Genomic DNA, 24,444 nt, shown 5'->3' on the forward strand with positions numbered 1-24,444 from the left:
AGACAAGCATCAGAAAGAGAGCAAAGAGCAAATTTTAGAAAATATCACTCTGTACTCTCCTAACACCATAAATGTATGACCTATATTCCAGGACACTTGGTTTTCTTTATTTCCATTTTACTTACGATCCATCTTTTTTAGGTAAAAAATAAAAGCTGTGCATGAACCTAACTTTTCTCCAGAGATGAAACAGGCATGAGTGGGAAAGTTTTTAATTTGTCCTGAATCCTGGATAATTCTGATTCCTTCAGGGAAAGGTGGCAATGGGGACTAGGGGAAATGGGATAATGTAATTATTGTTGAGTTGTTTCAGCCATGTACAATTCTTTCTGACCCCACTTGGGGTTTTCTTAAAGATACTGGAGTGGTTTGCCACTTCCTTCTCCAGATCTTATTAAGGATGAGAAAACAAAGGCAGTTTTAAGTACCTTATCCAGGGTCACACCACTAATAAATGTCTGAGGTCAGATTGGAATTCACAAAGATGAGTTTTCCTCACTTCAGGCCTGGCACTCTATCTTGCTGCCTAGATATGTCTATCAGATAGTTTCAACACTATCTATTCCATGACTATTAAATGAGTAATGTTTCATTAAATCAGGATGTTCCACAAGAAGGAGCAGAGCTGAGAATTTTGCTATTATACTGATTGCTTTCACGAAGTGAAGAGAAATAAGTTGTGTGTCACTTCATTCAATTATTAAGTTATATAAGAAGTATTAGGGAAAAACAGACAAAAAATAACAACTTAATTTCTCCTTTTTCATACTTTAATCATGTAAATGTAACTACTTGTAGCCATAAATGATCTGATCAATTTGCAAAATGCTAAGTCGCAGAAGAGTAAGAGCTATGCTTTTAAAAAATATATCCTCAGCCTAACCCAGGGTTCAGAACATAACAAACATTTGTTTGTTGGATGAATGAAAAAATAAATTCTTTCTTTTAAAATACTCTTGTGAGACCATTCTATCTATAATTTTAAAACTCTTAATAAAGAATAAACACTATTAAAATAATTACTAATACCCTCCCAGATTATAATCTTACAGAAAAGTATTTGAGCCAACTACTTCCATAATCTACTTTGCTTCTCAAAATCCACTGACCCCAAATGTCTGCAAAGTACTAGTTGCCAGGTGTCTTTCTTTTATGCAGTGAAATTAGTACCTGTCTCTAGAAAACCTCAAATGGTATTTTAAATCCCTTCCAGTGATCGTATTAAAATATTGTTTCAACAGAAAAATGTTGCCATTCTAGATTGATTTTTTAAAGTGTATTTGTGATTGCAGATTGTTTTATGGGTTTCTACTAAAAATCTCTGTGTAAAACTGGATTTGATTAGATTACTTCTACTGGGAAAATTTAAAGCTCTATATCTGAATGAATTGAATGTTGAATAAAGCTTTATTTTCCCTCTGACAGCCTCAACTTTCTGAACAAATTTTCCTGGAGTCATCCCATTTTCATTTCTTAAAATTTAACTTCAGGAGGATCTAGTTGAAATTCCAAAGTTATATAATGAAAATTATAGATAAATGAGTAGCATGATTTCTTTTTTAAAGTGAATGTATATATATATATATATGCTCCATAATTTCTAAAAATAATTGTCCTCTGTTTGTCTGTTAAAGATTTTTAAATTTCATGATGGGGCTTGAGAAATATAATACTTAAAATGTGATATAACAAAGATAGGAATAGGGTTTGCACCTACGGTTTACTTAGTATTGAAAACTCCCAGGTGAATAAACCTGCTCAACAGTCAGGTGAGTACTTACTCAATAGTTTAGAGTTTTAAAGTATGACCTGAAGCAGAGGTGTTAAACAGAGCCTGCAGACCCATATTGGGCAGCAATACATGCTAGTTTTGGGGAACAACAAAGATAGGCAGGACTCCAATTCTGCCCCCAAGAAGCGGATAATTTAATATGTGGAAGGACAGCTAAAAAATAAATGTTACAAAGGGCTGAGTGAAGCAAGTAGAAAGGCAAAGTCCAGGCTTAGAGTGAATGAGCCAATGAGAAAAATTTGAAAGCCAGAGCTATGGAAGGTCAAGTTTGCCAATTAGAATATAAGATCCTTAAGGTCAGGGACTGGGTTTCTGCTTGAATTTGAATTCTCTGTGTTAAGCACATCCCCTGGCTTCCAGAAAGTGCTTAATAAATGTTTGTTGTCTTCAGTGTAGAACTGAAAAGACATAACTGCATGCAATATTTGCCTGATGCACTTTATGCTTTGTTGCCTTGAATTTAAAACGTGACTGATTTGACTGTAGTTTCTACTCCCCTCCAAAGGCATTTTTGATACTTAAATAAATGTAAATAATTCCACTGAAGTCCAGTGACTCATCAGGTCATGGATGTGGCACTGGGCTCTCCCCTAGATTATACAAGCAAAGGATAAGTAGGGAAAGAAATGAAATTGTGATAGAATAAATTAGAAATTTCTTAACTTCCTTTATTAGATTCTTTGAGAATAAGTCTGGACTTTTTTTCATCTCGAATACTTAGCACAGCACTGAATAACCTTATGGAATTGGGTTCCCTGTTCAGAACCTGGCTCTTTGTGTCACTATTGGAAATGAATAATGTCACTTCTTAAATTGAAATGAATTATGTCTAAAATGGATCAGGTTTAAATCAAGATGATAGGTAGGGGATAAAAATGGGTGGAGACCTGGACTTAGGATCAGGACACCTGGGTTCAGATATGGCCTTAGACATTAGTTCTGTGACTCTCAGCAAGTCTTTTAACTTCTCTCTACCTCAGTTTACTCGACTATAAAATGGAGATGATTTGACCTGTCTCCCAGGTTTGCTATGAGAATCAAATGAGATTTATAAAGTATTCCAATATTCCAACATGTAACAATATATTATTGTTGTTCTGTTGTTTTTGGAATCATTTTTGCGACCCCATTTGAGATTTTCCTTGAAAAAATATTAGTTTTCCATTTGCTATTACAGATGGTCTTATAGAGGAAGAAACTGAGGCAAACAGGTTTAAGTTCCTTGCCCAGGGTCACAATGCCATTAAGTGTCTGAGGTCAGATTTGAACTCAGAAAGAGGAGTCTTCGTGACAACATCAGGCCAGCATTCTCTCTAAAAATTCATACCTTTCTTAATGGACAGGTCGGGGAAGGAATACAGGAAACAAACCAAATTCTAAAAAATTAAAGACTTTTGACTAGAATAAATAGGCACTATGGATAGCAACAATAATAGCAACAACAAAACTTAATCCTGGAGTATTGTTATTAAATAGACACAAGATAATGTGCCTGCAAAGCATTATTAAAAATCTTTTATTCTCTAATCAAGTTTGTGAATATATCTTCACTTCCTGAAATGTACTAGAAGCAAGTTGAGTAAGTAAATAGATTTAAAACAATAGAAAATCATATCCCAGTGGCTGAGAATCATATTATTTATATACCTGTCCGGTGGTTTGTATGGTGGCACCTGTTTCCAAGGGCAATAGTTCAGACTTAATATCTCCCAAGCTAAAAAATGAGAATTACAATGCGTAATGTTTCATGACAGTTATTATGTCACTTTGGAATTGCAGACTTCCATTAACTTCTAGGTTGAATTGAATTATGTGAATCTGTGATACCCATTAAAATATACTAAGAAAAACTGGTATTTGGCAGACAAGGTAGCAACAAAATACACACATCTATTTCTGCATCCAGGTCCGGTCTGACTCTCAGTAATTACAACACCTGCTTAACAGGGCTTCTTTTCTATTCCTGAATAAGTTGCTTCATGTAGAAAATAATTTTATGTAATTTAGATCTCATTATTTGTAAAAGCACCAATTATGAGGCCCACTTATATACTCAAGTTGTATTTGTAATATGAGCAGATTAAATCAACATAATCTATTAAATTACTAAGAAAAAGGTAGAGAGACTCCTCAGAGTAGTCCCTTTCTCTCCTTAATCTTCTCTAAATGATTATTCTTGTTTTTGCTGTGACCTTGATGTTTAAATGAAGCCATTATTATTGCTGGAGTCTTCTAAGGGAGACTAAACTTCCCAGCTTGATTTTGCTATTCCAAAGATTACAACTCTAAAGTTTTCAACTAAATGTACTTTTTTGAGACAAATGGCTAAAATTGTATCCAAAGCCAAACAAAATATACATTACTTAATTTAAATGTGTGGTTGATCTTTAAAGTATTCTATTTGATTCTACCTTAAATTAAGAAATATCAGAACATAGATGACGTCACTTCTCATTCAGTCAGTAAACATTTAAGTGCCAACTTTGTGCCATGCCTTGTGCTAAGCACCATGGATACAAGAAGGACGAAAAACAACACTTTCTCTAAAGGAAATGAGTCTAATAAGGAAGAAAACATGTAAACAACTAGATATAAACCAATATTAATATGGAAAACTGGAAATAAACATCAGAAGAAATGCACTAGTATTTGAGGGGATTTGGAAGGACTTCTGGTAGGAGGTAGGATTTCTTATATGACTTAAAAGAAACCAAGGCAATGAGGAGGAATAATAGAATTGCAGTCATGAAGAACAGCCAGTGAAATTGATTGAAGTTGGGACATTGATTGATTTTTGACAGAAAGGAGGAACAGAGTACATATAGGGGATAAAGATATAAGAAGACTGAAGACTGAAAGGGATCAAGATATGAAGGACACCAAATATTCAGAACTGATTTTGGGTGAAGAAATCTTCTGTGATATAATGAGCAAGGTCTTCGTATTGATTAATCACCTCTATGGTTCATTTTGCTCTTGCCCTGATAATTCTGGGGATTTCTGAAGTCACTGTCTGTCCAGGATATTCAGTTCCACTCCACTCCTCTTAGTAAGCCAGAGCTAACAGAAAATATAGAAACATAGAACATTTATTTAAGAAAGAAATTAATGCTATGAAAACAGGAAGTATCCATCATGCATATTACCAGCAAGTAGCTCTCATTCTACTCCTCCATGCCCCTGAAAGGAACCTTGGCTCTTCAGCAACTCTGAAAGCTAATACTTCAATAAGGAAAGGTGTGAGTAAGTGTCTCTGTTGATGAAATAAAAGGTTGAATTGTGAGAAAAGTTATCATATGCATTCCTTTTTAGTTCTCTGAATCTTGCCATAGCTAAGATGTCTACCACCCTCCCTATTCATTTATAAGGAATACAGAAATCTCCCTGATCTGCTAAATGAAGAAGTCCCAAGGAAGCTTTAAAAACAATAACAAAAAAATAATCAAAGTCAACTCTGTTTGTGTATAACCAGCTATAAGTGCACAATACTCTTCTGGGAAACCTAGTTCTCCTCTTAGAATCATGAACGGTGACTCAAAGTTATTACCAGTGATTTAATACTACATTTGTGTCCCAAGTTTTTTACAAAAAAGAGCAGGGGCTAATTTGGTAACTGTGTGCCTCAATAGCAGAGCCTGTCCACCTGCCTACTCTGGGATGGGGATGAGAACACTACCTGCAAAATGCATGTCCCTTAGATTTTTCTTCATAGGTATCAGCTCTTATGATCATATGCTTAGCATGTAGTAGGTACTTAATAAATATTTGTCAAATCGAATGATTAGATTACATGCTATCCACTAGTACATCTATGTTGGACATTATAAGTTGGTAATACCCTGTCTGGATATTATCTTTCTAAGGCAGTGGGTGGAAAGGTAAACTAATGGATAATTAACTTTTTCTCATCAATTTTTCGAATCCTCGTCATCTTTAGGTTTTTTTTTTAGTTAAATGTTTGTTATATTACAATATCCAGTTAAGTCTCTCCCTCCCTTCTCCCCTTAGAGAAGGAATCATTTAAAAAGAAGATATATGTATATATTAAAAATATATCTCCCTTATTTCTGTGTATCAGGTTTTCCTCATGTTTTCTACTAGATTTCTGTTTGTATCCCTCCTCAACCACCTGGTAGGACCCTCTGTCTTCTCCACTAAAAGAAACAAACTAACTGAGAGTCTAGTATGAACTTCTGTTTTTACCGTACCCTCGGGTTTACTCTTATTAGAAATGAGTGTTTCCACCTTCAGGAAGTCAAACTTTATATGCTTATTTCACCTTGGGAAGGCAGATGGCATGCTGTGCAGTACAGTCATTGTATGCGTGCAGTTTCCACTTGGCTAATCAGATGTCCTAAACAAACAGTATTCCATGCAATGAGTTGAATGAGTAGATGGATTATTGATGGCTTTGTGAAAAACCCTGCTAGCATAAGCCATCCTTGAGGAGAGATGAATTGGTAAGTTTGAGCAAGGTGACTATGAAAGTTGTTCGTTGTGAAAATCATTTGTAATGCTCCTGCTACATACCATAAAATCCTTTTCACCATAAAAATCCTCTAATTAATGAGACTTTGGCACCTTGTATTAGAAGAGGTTTTCCTGAGTCTCCATGCTAAATGCAAACTCCCAAAGACCTTCTTTAGATCTTTTTTTCCTTCTACTTATTCTCTTTATGCCCTGAAATCACTTGAGGAAGCTATCTATGTCTTTAGGGGAAGCTACTTGTCAAGAGTCAATTTTTCTTTCAAATCCGTAGGGCATTCTTGGCTCTTAGGAACTAACCTGCCCTTAAGAGGAATCTCCAAGCCACTGAGCAACACGCCACACCGAAATGATAGTTTTTGTTCATATTTTTTTTAACTTGAGGCATTCTGCCCTGGAGCAAACATATGTTTGCCTCCAGAACTTAACTAGATGAATAAAATCCTCCCAAATGGTAAAAAGAGCTAAAGTAGGTCTCTTGTGCACCTAAGGAGGCAGATCAGAGGCCAAAGCAAACACCTCTAATGAATATGTTGTGATAGGAGAAGAAAAGGCAATCAAATAACGTTTATTCTAGCCAAATATTCTCTCCAGATGAGGCTTTTATGTTGACTGAAGGCTTAATTCAATGTGAGTTTTGCCCTCTGAATTTGGGTATGTAGATTACGTTTTGACTCTTTTCCACCTCCCTATTTTATAACTCAACACTGTTGTTTATACTTGACACTTTCTCAACAGAACAGATTTTGCGACTTTCTTCTAAATCTTCCACCTGTTGTTATGCTTCTTCTGGACTCCAAGATGAGCATACTTTCAAGGAGAAGTAACTAAGCATGCTAAAAATCAAAGAAAGGCACTTGAGTTTATAGGACATTCTTTTTTCTTTTCTGCCACAATACCTTGAATTCCTTGCCTTATGCCTGAATGAAGATCGATACTGTTTAAGGTTGCAGCATTTGTCATAATTGGCTAATACATTAGTATCTTCCAACACCAAGTATTGGCTTTAACTATAAGATCACGAAACCATATAATGACTTTGTACAGAGAATGATAGTTTGACATTCAAAGATCAGTCAAGTTAATAGCGAACTTTGCTTTGACCATTTGCTACAAGGATACACACAAACTAAAAGACAAGTGAAACTCTTAGGTTTGTGATTTAAAGGGAAACCTAAAGAGATCCTGAGTTAAGGAGCACAAAAGAAAAATAGCAAAATGTGTGGTAAAGAGTATGGGATTTGGAATCCAAATTCTTATTCTACTATATAACTAGTTTATGTCATTTTACCTACATGTACTGCCGATTCTGTATCTTTAAAAAGAACAAATTGAACTTCATTATCTCTTCTGTCTTTAGTTATTAGAATTATCTCATCTTTTCTGAGGAAAATTGTTTGATTTCTGAAGAGAATGATAGCAAGTAAGATCTCCTTTTGCTTTTAGTAAGTCATTCATTCATTCAGACCACATTAATTAAGCACCTACTATGTGCAAAGCACCAAAGGAGAAATAAAGTTGAGGATTATTACTTTGCACTTGAGATAGAAAATGATGTTCCTATCCCAAGAGAGGCATTTCTTCACCTGTCTGTAGGGATTAGAGGATAAGGGAGGATCAGTAGTTTTTTTTCCCTCATTTTTTTTGTTTAGCCATTTAAAAATCTAGACCACATTATTGATTACTGACTATTCATTGCTGAAAGCAGTACTCTGTATTCAATAAATTAAGCTTTAATTCCTGAGCCTAACAAAATAATTGACCTCAAAAAGAAGATAAATGAACAGCCTGTCCCCAAGCTCATGATTAGAATCTACTTTCCAGTCTCATTATATTACTATTTTTCAATTGGATGATTTCTACTTTCATTGCAGCTTCTTCCAATATACTTAGAGCACTCTCCTTTACTGAATATTGACATTGAGGCTCAGGTATTTGTGTTCATGCTTTTGAAATTTGGAGATTTGAGTTTAACACTTTTAAATTAGATCTACATTGTCATTTAATTTCTATTTTATAATTGACTATTACTGCTTCATGACATTCTTTAGAATCTCAAAGATTTCCTTGGTTTTTAAATCATAATAACAATAGGCACCATCATCAATACTATTACTAATATAATGATAATCTATTACTACTTATTGAATATGGATTTTTTGACATCTTATAAAAGATCATATTGGCAATCCAAGTCTCATCCCAACTTTACTATTAATGATTCAATGGTAATATATGAATTATGTTTTCTGACAGCATTGAATTAACAACATGATCATTTGGCAAGTAGTATTTGTTTTAGCTTTTAATTTTAGAATCAGAAGATTCAGTCTTTACCCTATTATGTGATTACTTTGTGAGCTTGTGCAAGAAATTTAACCTCTGTAAACAATAATTTCCTAATTTAGATATACTAAAAGCAACAACCACTAACATAACAATATCTGACCTGTTTCATAGGGTTGTTGTGAGGATCAAATGAGGTATAAAAGTATTCTGTACTTAGTATTCCTGCTTATATTCAAGAAACTTGAAAAGTTAAGCTAAAATGTGATTCATTGTTTATTTTTATAATATATAATAAATATATAATAATATATAATATAATATATGATAAAATATATAATAAAATAAATAAAATATTATTTATATTAATAGAATATTGTTTAGTCATTATTTTTAGGAAATTACAATATATGTTATAGCCACTCATAAGATAATGGGATTAAAAAGATTGCCTTGAAAGGATCTCAGAATCCAACTAACCCAAACCTCATTTTATAGTTGGGAAAACTGAGTTTTCACAGATAAAAGGATGTTAAGTGACTTGCCCAATATTATAAGCATGAGATACAGGATTCTATAGTTAAACACTGAAAAACTAAACTTTTTTCTTGTTAAATCCTGAATATATTTAATATTTCAAACTGCTAATATTTAATTGACAAAACAAAAGATAGGATGCTCTATTGGGGTCAAGAAGACTTGAGTTTATGCTCTTATTAACTGCTTGACACTCAGCATATCCATGAACCTCTCTCAGATTCACTTTCCTCCTCTGTAAATGAGGATAATAATAACATCCGCCTCTCACAGTTGAACCAAATGAAAGTATGCATATAAAATGTTTTGCAAACTTAAAGTTAAGGTAAAGATCAAGCATAAATAGTTATTCGCTAGCAGCAACAGTATGAGTAATCATAGAGATAATAGAATATTTCCCTAGAAAAATCCATTAACTCTTTCTTTAACCACAGAAAATCTTCAAATGATGATTTCTGTTTACTTTTATTATTAATGATGTATCAACAATATGACCATTGGCTAAAATAATCACTAGATTCAACTTAAAGGAAGTATTATCATCATATTTTGTTTTTATTAGGTACAGTCAGATCTTGCAAGGGGGATGATCTCTGAATCTTATTGATGTTGCTTCTGTTTTCTTGTTTTCTCACTAGAATTTTTCCGAGAGCTCCTAGAGAATGCAGAAAAGTCACTTAATGATATGTTTGTCCGGACATATGGGATGCTCTACATGCAGAATTCTGAAGTGTTCCAGGATCTCTTCACAGAATTGAAACGCTACTATACTGGAGGTAATGTGAATCTGGAGGAGATGCTGAATGACTTCTGGGCTCGGCTACTGGAGCGAATGTTCCAGCTCATAAACCCCCAGTACCACTTCAGTGAGGACTACTTGGAGTGTGTTAGCAAATACACAGACCAACTGAAACCCTTCGGAGATGTACCCAGGAAACTAAAGATTCAAGTGACCAGGGCCTTCATTGCTGCTCGGACCTTTGTTCAGGGACTGACAGTAGGCAGAGAAGTTGCAAACAGAGTTTCCAAGGTAATGGAAAAAAAAATAATTATCTTTCTTTCTGGGTTTGGTTTTTCTTTATTATTTACGTATAACATAGATATGTGGAACCTTTGTTTGATTTTTGATATGAGTAATCATCTTCATTATGCCTCAATTTTGGAGAAATTAGCCAAGCTTTTAGGGTGAATTGTGTATTTTTCCTATGTGGAGAACCATGAGATGTGCAGTGATTCTATTTTGTTTAAAATGCAGTGTCAATGTTTATCAGCAGTGTGGTTTAGAAGCACTTGTCAGAAGTGGTGCAACAAGAGGTGCCTTACAATTGTAATCAATTGGCATTGCTGATGAGGGATTTAAGGATGACAAATACTGGTGTCATTGTTCATTCACAAGGTATACTTCTCTAGGAAGTCAGAAGGTGACAGATGTCATCAGGATTGCAAGTGGTTACAAGGTGGTGATTTTTTTTTAGCTGTATGCAATACCTGGAATTTTTTCATCTTCATCAAACTTGTCAAAATAGTCCTGATTTCTTAAGGGTGAAAGAAGGAACCTGTGCTGACCTCTCTAGAACTGGGGCATGGAGGACCCATAGAATACAAGATATAGATTTAGTTATGGTAGTGGTACTCATGGTAGTGCTTTTCTTGAAGATTTGTTTTTAAGCTTTCTTAGATTTTGTGTCCTCAAATAATGTGTGCTTCTTGTTTAAAAGAACGTCTGCCTTTGTTTAAGTTCTGTCTTGACATTTATCTGCACTTATGAGATAGTCCTACCCATGTATGAAGTTGGACCCACAAATAAACTGAAAGTTGTTTGCATTAGCAGCCAAAGAAAAGGCAATAGATGAAAGAATCTGTTTCCCTAGCACCGGAAGAAGGTCATATTTGAACAAACCTAGTTACCAAATACTGAATTTTGTGGGTTTAATTTTTTTTTATAATCTTAGGACTCTGGTACAAAAAGGCAATTCAACAAAGTTTTTACCATATGCATTGATGACCAAAAAGCTTTCAACTTTGCCCTGTCCAAAACTTTGTAACTCTGAAAATTATTTACTCATTTGAATTAATTTACCTTCAATATTTCTGTCAAAAGTGGTTTATGTGTGTCCTCATATTTATGGTTCTTTAAAAGTAACAAGTAAAACTTGTTTGTTGAACTTTAGTTGTTTTTATGGTGGTGGTTATGGTAGTAATTTGTTTTTGTTTTTCCATATTGACCCAATTTTTGTTTTTGAGCTAAAAGAAAGTGCTTAAGTCATTGTAAGGGTTATTTGTGAGAGGGCTTTTAAAGCACATAAATATGAAGGATTCAGTCACATAAGGGGGATATTACCATTTTCCACAAAATAATCTTTCTTTGAAAAACAACAATGCTGTAGTCACTAGGGGGATTATAGAGTTAGATATAATCCATTTCCAATAGGCTTAAATTCCCCAAAGAGGAAAAACAAAAAATAAACCAGGTAGGAAAGCAATGAGAAACATGACCAAAGAAGGAAAAAAAAACACGTTAGGAAGTAAGTTGAAGAGGAAAAAAACATTTTGAAAAGCAATGATTTGTTAGGCAATAGGATTTGGGGAGTAGCAAAATTTCATGTCTACATTGATGCAGTCATCATACATTAGCCTTAGGATAATTTCATGACTAAAAATGAGCTATTGAGCAAGATCCTCAGTATCTGAACATATGATATAAGAAACAAAAATGTCCATTTTAATGTTTGCTAAAAAGAAAAAAATCATTTTGGGTGTATGTATACATTCTTGTTTCAGAATCCAAATATTGTGTCCTCTGGGTGTATATTTATATATAATCAGTGTGTGTGTATGTATGTGTGTGCATGTGGGTGTCTGTATTTGTTTTTATATGTACACAAAACTCCCCAGAGGTTAAAGTTGATTTCTACTTGCAGGTAAATAAATACCTTCATGCATTGTCCTCTGAGAAGGCTGCAATGGATAAGGAACCAATATGCCAGAAAATACCCAGAAAAGATCAAGGAGAATTCATTTATTACCCCGTGCTTTTCTGCTTTCCCATTCTTGCTGTGGTTACCCAGGGGGCATCTCTGATAGTGTCTAGGGACATGGATTTTTCCTTCTGTACTTTTGCAGAGCCTGTACTGAGTGAATGAGAAGGCATTAAAGAGTGTCCATGTCTAGGATCTGTCCTAAATTCGTACAAATGAAGCCAAAGACCATAAAAGCCAGCAGATCCAGTAAGCTCCAGACACTCAGTAGGGATTCCATTTCACACCACAGAGGACCATTTTCTAGTCTGATTTCTGTAATATACTCCATAGCAGTCACATCATAATGCTTCTCCTAAATTTCAATGTGCTGCTCGTCTTGAAAATAACTCATTCGTACTCTACACCCTTTTAGTAATTTGTAGCCAACATGGATTTGGAAGGTCTGGTGTTGTTTGTGACCATGAAACAAGATTGGCACAAATAGAGATTGATGCTCTTCCTACCTTCCAACCTTGGCCTCATTAAACTCATCGTGTATCAGCCAACTAAAGTAATGAGTGAGATTGACATTTAAGACACTGATTTTTAATATATAGCCCAGCTCAGTTAAAATGAGAGGATGAGTAATTTTTCAAATAATTTAAGTCAGGAAATTTAAATGGTTCACTGATGAGCCAGCCTCACCTAATGCCTAACAGATGGTATCTCTCTGAGTAGGCAAGGGATATACCCAAAATTAATCTATAGAATTTCAGCTCCCAGCCTAATTTTGCTATCTTAGGCAGAAACATACTCCATAGAACTGAACATATTAAGATGAAAAGAATTCCATACATATATTCTATATTCAATAAATTTGAACCTGACAAAAAAATCCCAAATTATGTCCTACTGGTGTTATATTTCTAATTTTGCAAATGAGTACAATGAATTTTAGAGAAGTTGCATTATTATCCAGTGAATTTTTTCTGGTATACTTGGCTTTATTTAAGCTGGTGTAGTCTCTACCTAGAGAAGAGATTTCTAGGTTATTTAGAAAGACCAACAACTTTAAATAAAATAATAAAAGAGTTGGATTTGTCATCCTTTGGTTCACTCTGTATTGTATAATATTAATTAGTTATTTTGACCCTTTTCTTAATGTGCATTTTAAGGCTGAACATTTTTGGACTTACAGAAAAAATGAGAAATATCATGAAACCTAAAATTACCAATCCAAGCAGGAACAAATATACATATATGTGCATACATATATGTAATATATTTTATGTATTTATATAGTAGATGCATACAAGTCTTTATATTTTCCAGCAACTTTAAAATACTAATTGACGTAGTATTATTTTAAGCCATTGTTTCTTTGATAGTACTATGCCATTATTATTCAAACAAACAATCAAAAAAAGAATTCTACTAGGGTTTCAGACCCAAAGATATATAGGTTAAATATATAGGATATGTCTCCATTCATACTATATTCAACTTAAAATATTTTCATGTTCAGTATGGATTACTTTCAAGAGTTAAGTTTAAATGTAAATATTAACTTCTGGAGTCATCTTTATAGAAGTTTCATGAGTAGTATACAGAGTGTCCAACTTAGAATCAAGAGAATTTGGGTTTGAATCCTGCCCTTGACACTTAATAGCTCTGGGTCACAGGGCAAGTGTTTTAATCTCTCTAAAACTCATTTTACTCATTTTCAAAATTAGAATAATAATATCATTAGGATATAACTCCTGATGTTTTTGTTAGGTTCAAATTAATAGAATTTAAGACTATACATGAGGATAGTAGTCAGTTAAAGATTTTAAACTAAGGCATTGAAAACCATTGGATGAACTCAAGTGATGCTGACAGGAAGTATATTCTAATATTGATGAACTGAAAAAGTTCTCATGTTGAAAAGTTATCAGTTTGCAGCATTTTATCACTTATTTGAAGTGGGGAAGGAAAATTCATCAAATAATTCATGCCCCCCTTCCCTTACCCATGCAAAACACTATGCAACCTTTAAAACAATTTTAAAATGTCAACTGTTTTATAGTCTTGCCTGGTAGCTCCCCCCGCCCCCAATTTGGTTACCTGGTTCATAGCATCGTCATGGGTCACTGGAAATAATTTGTCTAGAGTAATATGCCCTTCTGTTATTAGTAAGAGGCAATGTAGCATAGTTGTTGAAACTCTAAATGTGGAATTATCAACATACACAGTCAGAGGGACTTTATAGGTAAACCCCTCATGTCACAAATGAGAAACTTTGGCAAAACTGGAATTCTAATCCAGGTCCTCTGAATCCAAAGCCAGCTTTCAAGTGCCATACCAAATTGCAAGACCTGTGATCAAATCCCACTTCATAAACTTGCTAGCTATGTGATTGGATAGATCATTAAAGCTCTTTGAGCCTGTTTCCTCTTTTATTAAATCTGGATAAATAATAGTACTGATTGTGCATGGTGGTTGTAAGGAGTAAATAAAATAATGTGTGGAATGGGCTTCATAAATATTAAAGTACTTTATTAAAAATAATAGCACATGATGAGGATGCCTTTAAAAAGTGTCCACTCCTCAACATAACTAGAAATTGTTCAGATGAAAGACATCTATGTAAGGCTGCTCTAAAGACTTTAGTTTTTGTAGAAATAGCTCTTTAAGAGTGTTCTCTGGCTCTTCAACCTGAGGAAATAGGCATGCCTTAATCATTTGTACCCCAAAAGCAATATAATCACACTAGATATTCCATACAAGTTGTTGACAGATTGTGAACTGAAATAATTTATTATAAAACCTGACTAAGTGAAGACAGAGATATGAATCTATTTTAGGCTTTACTTGATCATACTAGAAAACAATACAGTAGTTTCCTTGGACTTATGGTTCCAAAAATTGTAAAAAAAAAAAGTGGGGTTTCTATTCACTTATTTGTCCCAAGGAGTGGGTTTCAGCTATTGAAGTAAGATGGCAGATTGAGGTTATCCTTGGATCTCTTATCTTACACCTCCTGATATTGTATGTTCTATTATGTTTCTGTGTTGTTCTAAATATTAAAAAAAACACAAAAACTAATTATTAAGTAAGACTTTAGTAAGTTTAAATTAAATTGATAATTCCCATTTTAGATTATTATACAGGATGTCTTGAAAGTCTTAGTACATTTTCAAACTCTATGTGTTCCACCACTACATCCAGAAATCAGACTTTATTATCTTTTCCCCCAATAGTTTCTTCCTCCTAATTTTATGTTGTTGTTTCTTCTGTCAGTTACCACTTTTTAATTGAACTCCTCTTTTGAAATGGTAGGATGGCCTTATACTTACCTTTTTATCCCTAGTTTATCCCTAGTTATATTGACTATAGCTCTGCAATATATCTGATATCTTTATTATACCATTAATATCACTATAATTCAGACCTCTATTACCATCTATCCAGATAGTTGTGATAGTCTCCTTGCAGGTCCTCCTTCTTCACTCTCCCTTCATACTGCTTCCAGACCAAACTTCCTTTTGCATAGATATAAAAATGCCATTCTTATAACCTCCCAATCATCAGTGACTCCCCAGTGTCTTCTGAAAAAACAAATTAAATGCTTTGGTTGGTGTTGTCATGGAACAAATTCTGTATCAAAGATTATTAATGTCTATGTAGCATGAACCTTGTTTTGGAGTAATATGGTACAATCCATGAAATTAAATTCATATGATTTCAAAGAAAATAAAAGATTAGTGAAAATAAAAAACACACACATATATATTTATAACATATATCATTGGCATTGATCTACTTCATAAAAGGACAAACAACAACATTTATAATTTTTTTTATCCAAGTCTATAAATCACCTGAAATTTATATGCAAAGTCCATTAATTCCAGATTAAGAATCCTTGTTACTAAGGAGCTTTCATAAAAAAATATGTTCTGTGTGATCCAGATGTGTAATTTTATTGGTATAGGTAACATCCAACACAGAAAATGTTGTATCTACCAATACATATCAACCATTCATCTGTAACTTGTATCATACACTGAGAGCTTAATTCTTCCTTGGCCAAATATCTAGTGTGTGCCCAAAGGCTTGAACCCCTGTCTTTCTGACTGATGGTTTAGACATCAGTATAGTATGCCTCCCTGACCTCTCTCATATTGTACTTATAGCCATAAAATCATTCTAAATATTGGGAAAATAATAAGTAAGATTTGAGATCATTGGCTGTTCTTGAAAGTTTGGAGGATTTCTCTTTTATTGTCCCATCTTCAAAGATATGATGCTGCAAGGACATTCCCTTAGGTAATATCAATGCACTGTAGAGTTTATGAGCCAAGATACACATCAAAAAGAATTTTAATAAAGGTTGACAGATATATTGCATGAATAGTGCTGATATAGTGAAGTCAGACCTATGTAGGGTATAAGGCATTCCTGCTATTCCTCTTTAAGTTAAGAGATGACATCTTGCAGATATTCATTTGTAGAGAAAGTCCTGGGGAAAATGTATTCTAGGACATGGTATCGATTGTCTCCACTGCTACTTTTGTGATTCTGTTCATCGGTTGGTTCTCTCACAGCACACATATATTTTTTGCATTTGATGAGTGGAATTTGAGGCAGAGGAGTAGAATGTACATTCCCAAGTTCTTGGGAAATATTGTTCAGCCTATATAAGGTTACATTTTTAGTCTGTCTAAACTGGATAGCCTCAAGTGAAAATAGACAGTTTAGAGCATCAGCTATAGAATACTTTCAAAGGAATGTAAAACTAGAGCCCAGAGTAATAGATATTAAATAATAATATCCATTGACCCTTCTGAAATTGAAAGAATTAGCTAATTCATTTCAGACTCTTGTATGTTTGTGTCTCAAATACCACTGCTATAGGTAATGCTGGAAATTCAAAATGAAACAGTGGTTTTTTATTACTATATTTTGGAATAGAATTTCTCTTTTTTTCCCTCTTTATATTAATGAGCAGATAGAAGTACGAGGAAGCAGAGCTTGGTGTGGTGATTGTCTACAGAGTTTCTAGCACTCCTGAGTTATTCATTAAATCTTTAACCACAAGAATTAGTCTGTATGTGATTATCATTCTTCATACATCATAGAAAATGTAAGCTTTTCCAGGGAAAGACAAATTTAGGTTTTTGTTGTCTGCTTTGTATTGACAGCACCTAGAATGGTGGCTAAATGAAGTAGATTCTTGATCAATATTTGTTGAATTCTGGATATTGCCCTTGGAGAATGTCATGAACATAAGATTATCTAGCCCCTTCCCATAACCCATCCCCAAGCCAAAGCACAAATGCATAGATATGTGTTCAAACCTTTTGTTAAAAATCTCTTTGCTTTTAAAAAATGCACATTATTTTGTTGAAAACACAGAGGAAAGGACTTTCATGTGGAGAAGAGGTTTCATTTCACAGTGTTTTCTATGCAAACTGGCAGTACTTACAAGTTTTTTATGGCACTTTGAAATGTTAGACACCAAAGCACTTTGTAAAAACTCTTCTCACCCCTTAGCATTTTGCTGCTCATAATAGAGGTAAATCCATTGAGAATTCAGTAGCATGTCCTATAAAGTATTTTATTGAAAAGTTGAACCCTATAATACTCTCCTGCATATGCAGACAGAATATATAACTCTATAAAATATTTATGACATTATTTCCATAAAATATTGGTGACATCTTTTTCAAGATAAAGAAAAAAAATCAGGATTTTTTTTTGTTTTTTGTTTTTAGCTAGTATGAGGGATACAATCCAGATTGTAAACCTTTCAGGGTTTTGAAAGCCTGGCTGAGAATTTCTTAGGTGCCAAACAGAACTTTTATTCTAGATAAGAGTCCCAATATTGAACCATTTGCTATACTAAGTATCATATCTCCTAATCCATCTTAGCTCAAGTTCAGGACCTTATCTTTGGGTTCATTGAGGTACTGTCTACCTTAGTGAAGTCAAGAAATAATATAGGTCATATAAGTCACATTTTTCCATTGAATTATTAGGATATTTCAGGTGAAATAATTTACCAGGGATATATTGTCCAGATAATATTTTTGATTCCCAAAAAGGAGTGGACATAGTCATAGCTGCCTTCTTACCTCAAGTCCAACCAGAATTTTTTCATATATTTTCCCCTGAGAAATTATTTACAAAGGTATCATAAAAATATTCCATAAACATTCAACTGTCTTTTAAGCCAATTTCTTGACTTTTTGAAATTTTGTTGCCTTGGTCTTTTGGTTATACAATGATTTCTCTCTAATTCTCTATGCCTGGCATATGACAATTTGTATGAATGCCTTACTGAGTATTTAACACAGCTATGATGGACATTGGCCAAGTGTGTCTTTTTGTTAGTATCCATGTGTTATCATTGTCATTATCAAGTTTCATTTAGATGTCAGAGTTCATTGCTTTGAGATGGGAAAACAGCAACCTGGAATAAAATAGAACTGGTTGGAACAAGGTTTAGTTTGCAATATCAAATTATTTATGGTAAGTGTAAATTTGGAACTAATATTTGGAGAGTTTGACTTGGACATTTTCATTTTTAAAAAATTCCTTTCTTAATGGAATTCCATTAGCACTTGTAGCAATTGTTTCACATATTGCTTCTATATGATGTAGAGTTACTATCGTCTTTTCTGTTTGAGTCTTGAGTATTAATAGCTCCATAATGGTCATCATGAGTGTTTTCTTTTGTTGACTCATTTTTCCATCATTACATCCTGAATTGGGACTTTATGTAAAGACCAGGCTGTGCACATTTCAAGAAGAAATGGTAAAGCTTTCCATTGGACTGGTTTATATTATTTTTTCATATTATGTTATATTATATTATATTATGTTATGTTATGTTATGTTATATCACATCATATTATATTACATTATCTCATATCATATTATATTATATCATATCATATATTATATTATATTAAATTACATTATATTATACTGGTTTGTCAGAACTGTGTTTATGATTTCATGTATCCCTAGCCAGAACACACTGAGCAATATGTGACCTAAATAAGGCAGTAGAGAAATTTTCTTGTGCCAGGAAGACTTCTGTCCTCAGGGCGAGCTTCTGGCCCTGGTTTGGGGTCCAAGTGACACAGCTGTAGATTCTAGACATTATTGACTATGCCTCCACCAATAAGAATTATAGATGGAAGGCTTCTTTCCTGACTCCTCTGTTTCTACCATGCCATTTTTCTATTTGGATATATTTCCCAGTACCTACAGGCTTTTGGCTATTTCTGTGGGTTTTGGCTGGCCAAATGCATTTACTGTAGTTTCTCCTTTAATTTATCCATCATTTCTCCATTGGGGGCTTTAAAAAAAATCCTTTCTGAAGTAATTGTGAGAGATCTTAGCTCTTTTGCTTCTTCTTTCTCAAGGATAAGTTCCTATTACTGTTTTAAGTTCAATCAATCAATCAAGGATTTATTAATCAGTTATGTGTCTTGCTTTATTCTATGCACTGAGAATATATACATGAGTAAAACATTTTGTCCCCTCAAGTACCTTATATTTTACCAAAGAAGGCCACATATAAATAGGTGTATATATGGCATATATATATATATATAGCGCACATTTATATATAGTGCATATATATTATGTATATTATATATATATATTTATATATACATATTACATGTATATATAAATATATATATATGCAATAACTTCCACATACTTTTGCAAAAGAGTACAACAGAAGCCTTGTGTTATGCTGATAGGTTAAAAATATTCAATCTTGGTATAGAATAGTTTTGTCTGAGATTGGAATAATGATATGATCAAGTTTTTGAAATCATTATTTTGCCTTATATACTAAAAGCTGTCGTGAAGGGTTCTTAATGTGCTTTCTGTAAACTTGTAAGATTTTTTTTAAATTCCAGTAACTGTATTTGAATATAATCGATTTCATTTATAATCTGTAGCATTTTATTTTATATGTTTGAAAACATCATTCTAAGAATGGGTTCATAGGCTTCAACAGACTGCCCGGTAGGACCATGACACATAATAAGATTATGAACCCCTGATCTAAAAGGTGTGAGAAGGGTTTCTGAGTTTCTTCAAGATAACTATAATTACTCATATTTATTGGTCTATTCAGCCCTTTTCGCTTTGGCTAAATTCCTACAAATAGAATGGGAGTTAGACTGGATATCCAATGGAATATACTGAGAATAAGATTATGGAAACCATCCATAAAGCATGCATGCAGAGTAGCTGGACTTCCCTTGTCACATCTGGCAACATCTATGCTCACCTGCATATATCTTCCATTGGATTACTCTAGAGGTCCAAGCCCATGCATTTTCCATTGGTTTTGCTCTAATCTAGCTTCTTTTATAGAGATTGGACTGAACTGGATTGTATGCAAGGAATTCATACTAATGACACCTTCCAAATAATTAGAGGATAAATGAAAGCATAAGAAACTCAGCAAGGTGATTTGCTGTTTTAGCTATGATTCCCCAAATGAGACTGTGCCCTTGTGGAGATATGACCTTGCTGAAGTGTTTTTGAATTTCATACTTTAGAAAGGATATTACTTGTCAAAGTAAAAGACAACTTTAGAAGGAGCATTGACACTCTTAGACATCTCTTAAATCACTTTGCCAGACTGCTCTAATAAATTAGTAAATTATAGCTTTACTAAATTATAACTCCAGTGCACAGAATGATGCACTAGAGATGTGCAAAAAAAGGTAGGCTTTTTCTCCCAGTATGCCTATCAGGTTTAGGGAAGGACTTATCATGCATGGTATGCCGTTCAATAATTTCTATTAATTTTTAAGTGAGTACTGTGAAATTGCCACTTTCATGCTACTATGAAAATCATGATTCATTACTCATTTTCACTTTTTAATCTGGAATAAGAGTTAAACTTGGCAAGAGTACCTGGCTCCCAAGTAGCTGTTATTTTCTGGTTATACCCTGATTCTTTGATGGGCCTTCCCCCAAGTGGATGGTTTGGTAGGGATGGAGAGCTGACTTTAGGACCGCTTTGTAATGCTATTCATTAAATTAATTTAGACTATGTAAACTGACTTATTTTAAGGTTTAAAGCAATTTCCTCAATATGTCCTGGCATTATTAGATTAGCATTTATATGAGCAAAAACTTGACTCAGTTTTTAAAGGCATATATTTTAATGATGGCCTCCCATTGTCTTGGCTCTGCAGTATCATTTTTCTCTGTGAATTTCCCTGCTGAGTCCAAAATCTATTCAATAGATAACTAGTATACCAAGATGATTCTAACCAAAAGGAAAAGCAAATTATTAATATATAACTCCTAAAAGTGGATCTCTTGACTTAGTTTCTTGCTCTTTCTTTAGTTTTTCATCTCCTTTTGTCTATTGGGTATCCATTGTTTAGATATTCAACCACCAAAAAAAACAACAACAACTTTACATATCAAACTTTCCTCACTTCCATTTATCTTCCCATTATTCAGTGGATTAAAGTTCAAAATCCTCATGATTTAGCAAATCTAAATCCTCACCATTATTACTTTAGATAGTTAGCTGGCATAGGGATAGATTATTAAACTGAGACTCATGAAGACCTAAGTTCAAAATGGTGCCTTAAAACCCTTATTGACTCTGTGACAGTGACAGTCACTTAAGCACTCTCTGCCTATTTCTTATAATGTAAAATAGGAATAATAATAATCTACTTCATTGAGCCCTTTTCAGGGTCAAATTAGATAAAGAATATAATAATTGTTAGTCAGCCATTTCAGTTTGTGACCTCATTTGTGGTTTTCTTTGCAGTTGTTTACCAATTCCTTTTCTAATTCATTTAACAGATGAGTAAACTGAGGAAAACAGGAATAAGTGACTTGTCTTAGAGTCACAGAGGTAGTAAGTGTCTGAGGTCAGCTTTGAACTCAGGACTTTCAGACACCAGGTCAGGAACTCCATTGCTTTGTAAAATGTAAGGTGTCATGGCTATGTTCACTATTATTATGTAAAATCCTTAAGAGTAAGGAATATTGAATTTTTGTCTTTGACTTCTCAAGGGCCCACATAATGGGTGGCAAACAAAAAACACTTAATCCCTTTTTCATTGATTAACTGCCCCATTGCTAAAGCCAATAACCTTTCCCATCCTCTAGCTCTTAATCCACACATTACCTCCATAGCCCTTATTCAATCCATTATTCTACTCTTTATTTATTTATGCCATGTCCAAAACCTTATCTTCTCTTCCCTTCCCCAGCTATCAACACTATCCAAGCCTTCCTCTTGCAATGCTTGCCTTTTGTCACCACCATGGAAATTCTCCTAGGCCTTTTCTTTTCCAATCCATCTCTTTTCCCTGATCCATTCTACCACTCACACATTTAATCTTTAAATGACCTCTGAGGTCCCTTCCAGCTCTAAAAGGCTATAATTTGCTGTTTCTGGGTTTCAGTTATTAACTTAATTTGTACCTCTGAGACTGTTACAGCAGCTAGGTGGCCCACTAGATAGCAGTGCTAACAGTTAACATTTATATAGTCCTTTAAGTTTTGCTTCATGACTTATTTCATCTAATACTCACAACAGCCCTATGAAGTAGGTGTTCTTATCCCCATTTTCCAGATCAGTAAATCAAAGTTGAAAAGAGTTAAATAACTTACTGAGGGTGACACAGATAGTAAGTGTCCCAGGCAGGATGGGAACACAAATTTCTTCATCTCCAAGTCCCATCCTCCAGACATTTTGTTTCTGCAATTAGTAATTTCTGAGTTTATATCAATCTTCAGTCACTTATGAGATAGGTTTTCCTGAATCAGTTACTTTCTTTTGACTTTGGTTTAAGAGTCTGTAAAACAGGGAATAATAGCACCTAACTTACAAGTTTTTTTGTGGAAATAAAATGAAGTCACGTATATAAAATGCTCTTGAAATACTATTTTTAGCATTATTGTCCAGATTTCATAATGGAAAAATGTGTAGATATGGGATCTCCATTTGAATCCAAGCTTGGTTACTTACCACCTAATGAACACTTAACCACAATTTGCCTCAATTTTCTGATCTTTCCCTCTGCAAAATGAGGATCAGGCAAGTGGATTAGATGATCTCCAATTTCCCTTCCAACTATAAAGCCATCGTTCAAATAGATAAACCATGACAAAATTCCTCTTCCAAGGCATTTAGTAAGAATTCGAAAAGACCAAGTGAGCTTCTTAATAATCTCTAGTCTGAGCAGTGGCTGACTCTTTGATATTATATTGACATCTTTAAATATATTGAAAGCTACTTCAGAACTGTTGTTAGCTAGAAGTTGTAGAGGCAACTGATTATAGCCCAGCAATTCATTCTGACTGTGTGGCTCATTACTCTTCCTTATTTGTATAGGTTTAGCTAATTGTCTTTCTTAACATTACTTGGAATTCCAGAGTTATTCTGAGCAGTGGTACACCTGTGTTTTTAATGGGTTTCCCTGGGTCTGCTAGAATTCAGGCTGTCCATTTGGCAAATGCAAATGCCAATGCCCACTGCGTCATATTTTCTTCCCCCAGTCATAATTTTCATTTTGGCACTTGAGAGGTATTTGGTGTTAATGTGATTTACTGCCAGAGATAATAGACTTCCTGCTGAAGAAATGGCACTTTTGACGCTCTTATATCGAAACCCATATTTGATTGGCATTTGTGTCCTAGAAAAACTGGCATGGTACCTTGCTAGGGCATGGTGCCATGTAACAGACAGGAATTTAGGCTGTAAAATGATCACAAATGAGTGTCAGCTGAGAGTGTTTCCGAATGAATGTCTAGCTATAGGGAATAGAGAGGAATACACTAATGAAAACTTCTGTCTTCCTTTACAGAGAGGTTGCCATTGTACACACTTTTAATAATGGACAAATTTTTATTAGTTTAAAGAATGATTTTTAAACATTGTATTATAGTGAGAAGCATAGAATGAGTGATAAAGAACTGACCTCCTCGTCAAAAAAATCCAAGTTAAAGTCCAAATTCTGTCTTACATATTGACTTTGTGTACCCAAAGGCAAACTGTCTTCTTAGATAAGACTCTAAGATGACAATTTATAGGAAAGGCATTAAGAGATGGAATTTCTTCACTGGGAGGACCCTCTTCTGATGCTGTCCTAAGTTTACTCCTAATATTAATATAATTATATAATATAATGTTTATTGCTATACTTTTGCCTATAAAATATATATGCTGTTTTAGATAAAACAGTTCATCAAAGGGAAAATATTTGTTCATAATCTACCAGTAATGCTTTTCATGTCATCAATCCTAAATTCATTTAACATATTAACATATTAAATATATACATATAACATACAATATATGTATATAATATATACATATATGTGATATAT

The 24,444-nt window shown here is 33.9% G+C and overlaps 1 protein-coding gene across 2 annotated transcripts in view; it reads left to right on the plus strand.

The window, feature by feature from the left end:
* The window catches only part of GPC6 (glypican 6), a 1,241,421-nt gene that overhangs the window by 589,810 nt on the left and 627,167 nt on the right, over positions 1–24,444 (plus strand). For both annotated transcript variants that reach the window (XM_001366572.4, XM_056807658.1), the window contains exon 3: positions 9,739–10,130. In XM_001366572.4, the coding sequence (XP_001366609.1) occupies positions 9,739–10,130 (392 nt within the window). The remainder of the gene's footprint in view (positions 1–9,738; positions 10,131–24,444) is intronic.

The sequence above is a fragment of the Monodelphis domestica genome, chromosome 8 (assembly GCF_027887165.1).
Source record: "Monodelphis domestica isolate mMonDom1 chromosome 8, mMonDom1.pri, whole genome shotgun sequence".
In the NCBI taxonomy this organism is placed as follows: Eukaryota; Metazoa; Chordata; class Mammalia; order Didelphimorphia; family Didelphidae; genus Monodelphis; species Monodelphis domestica.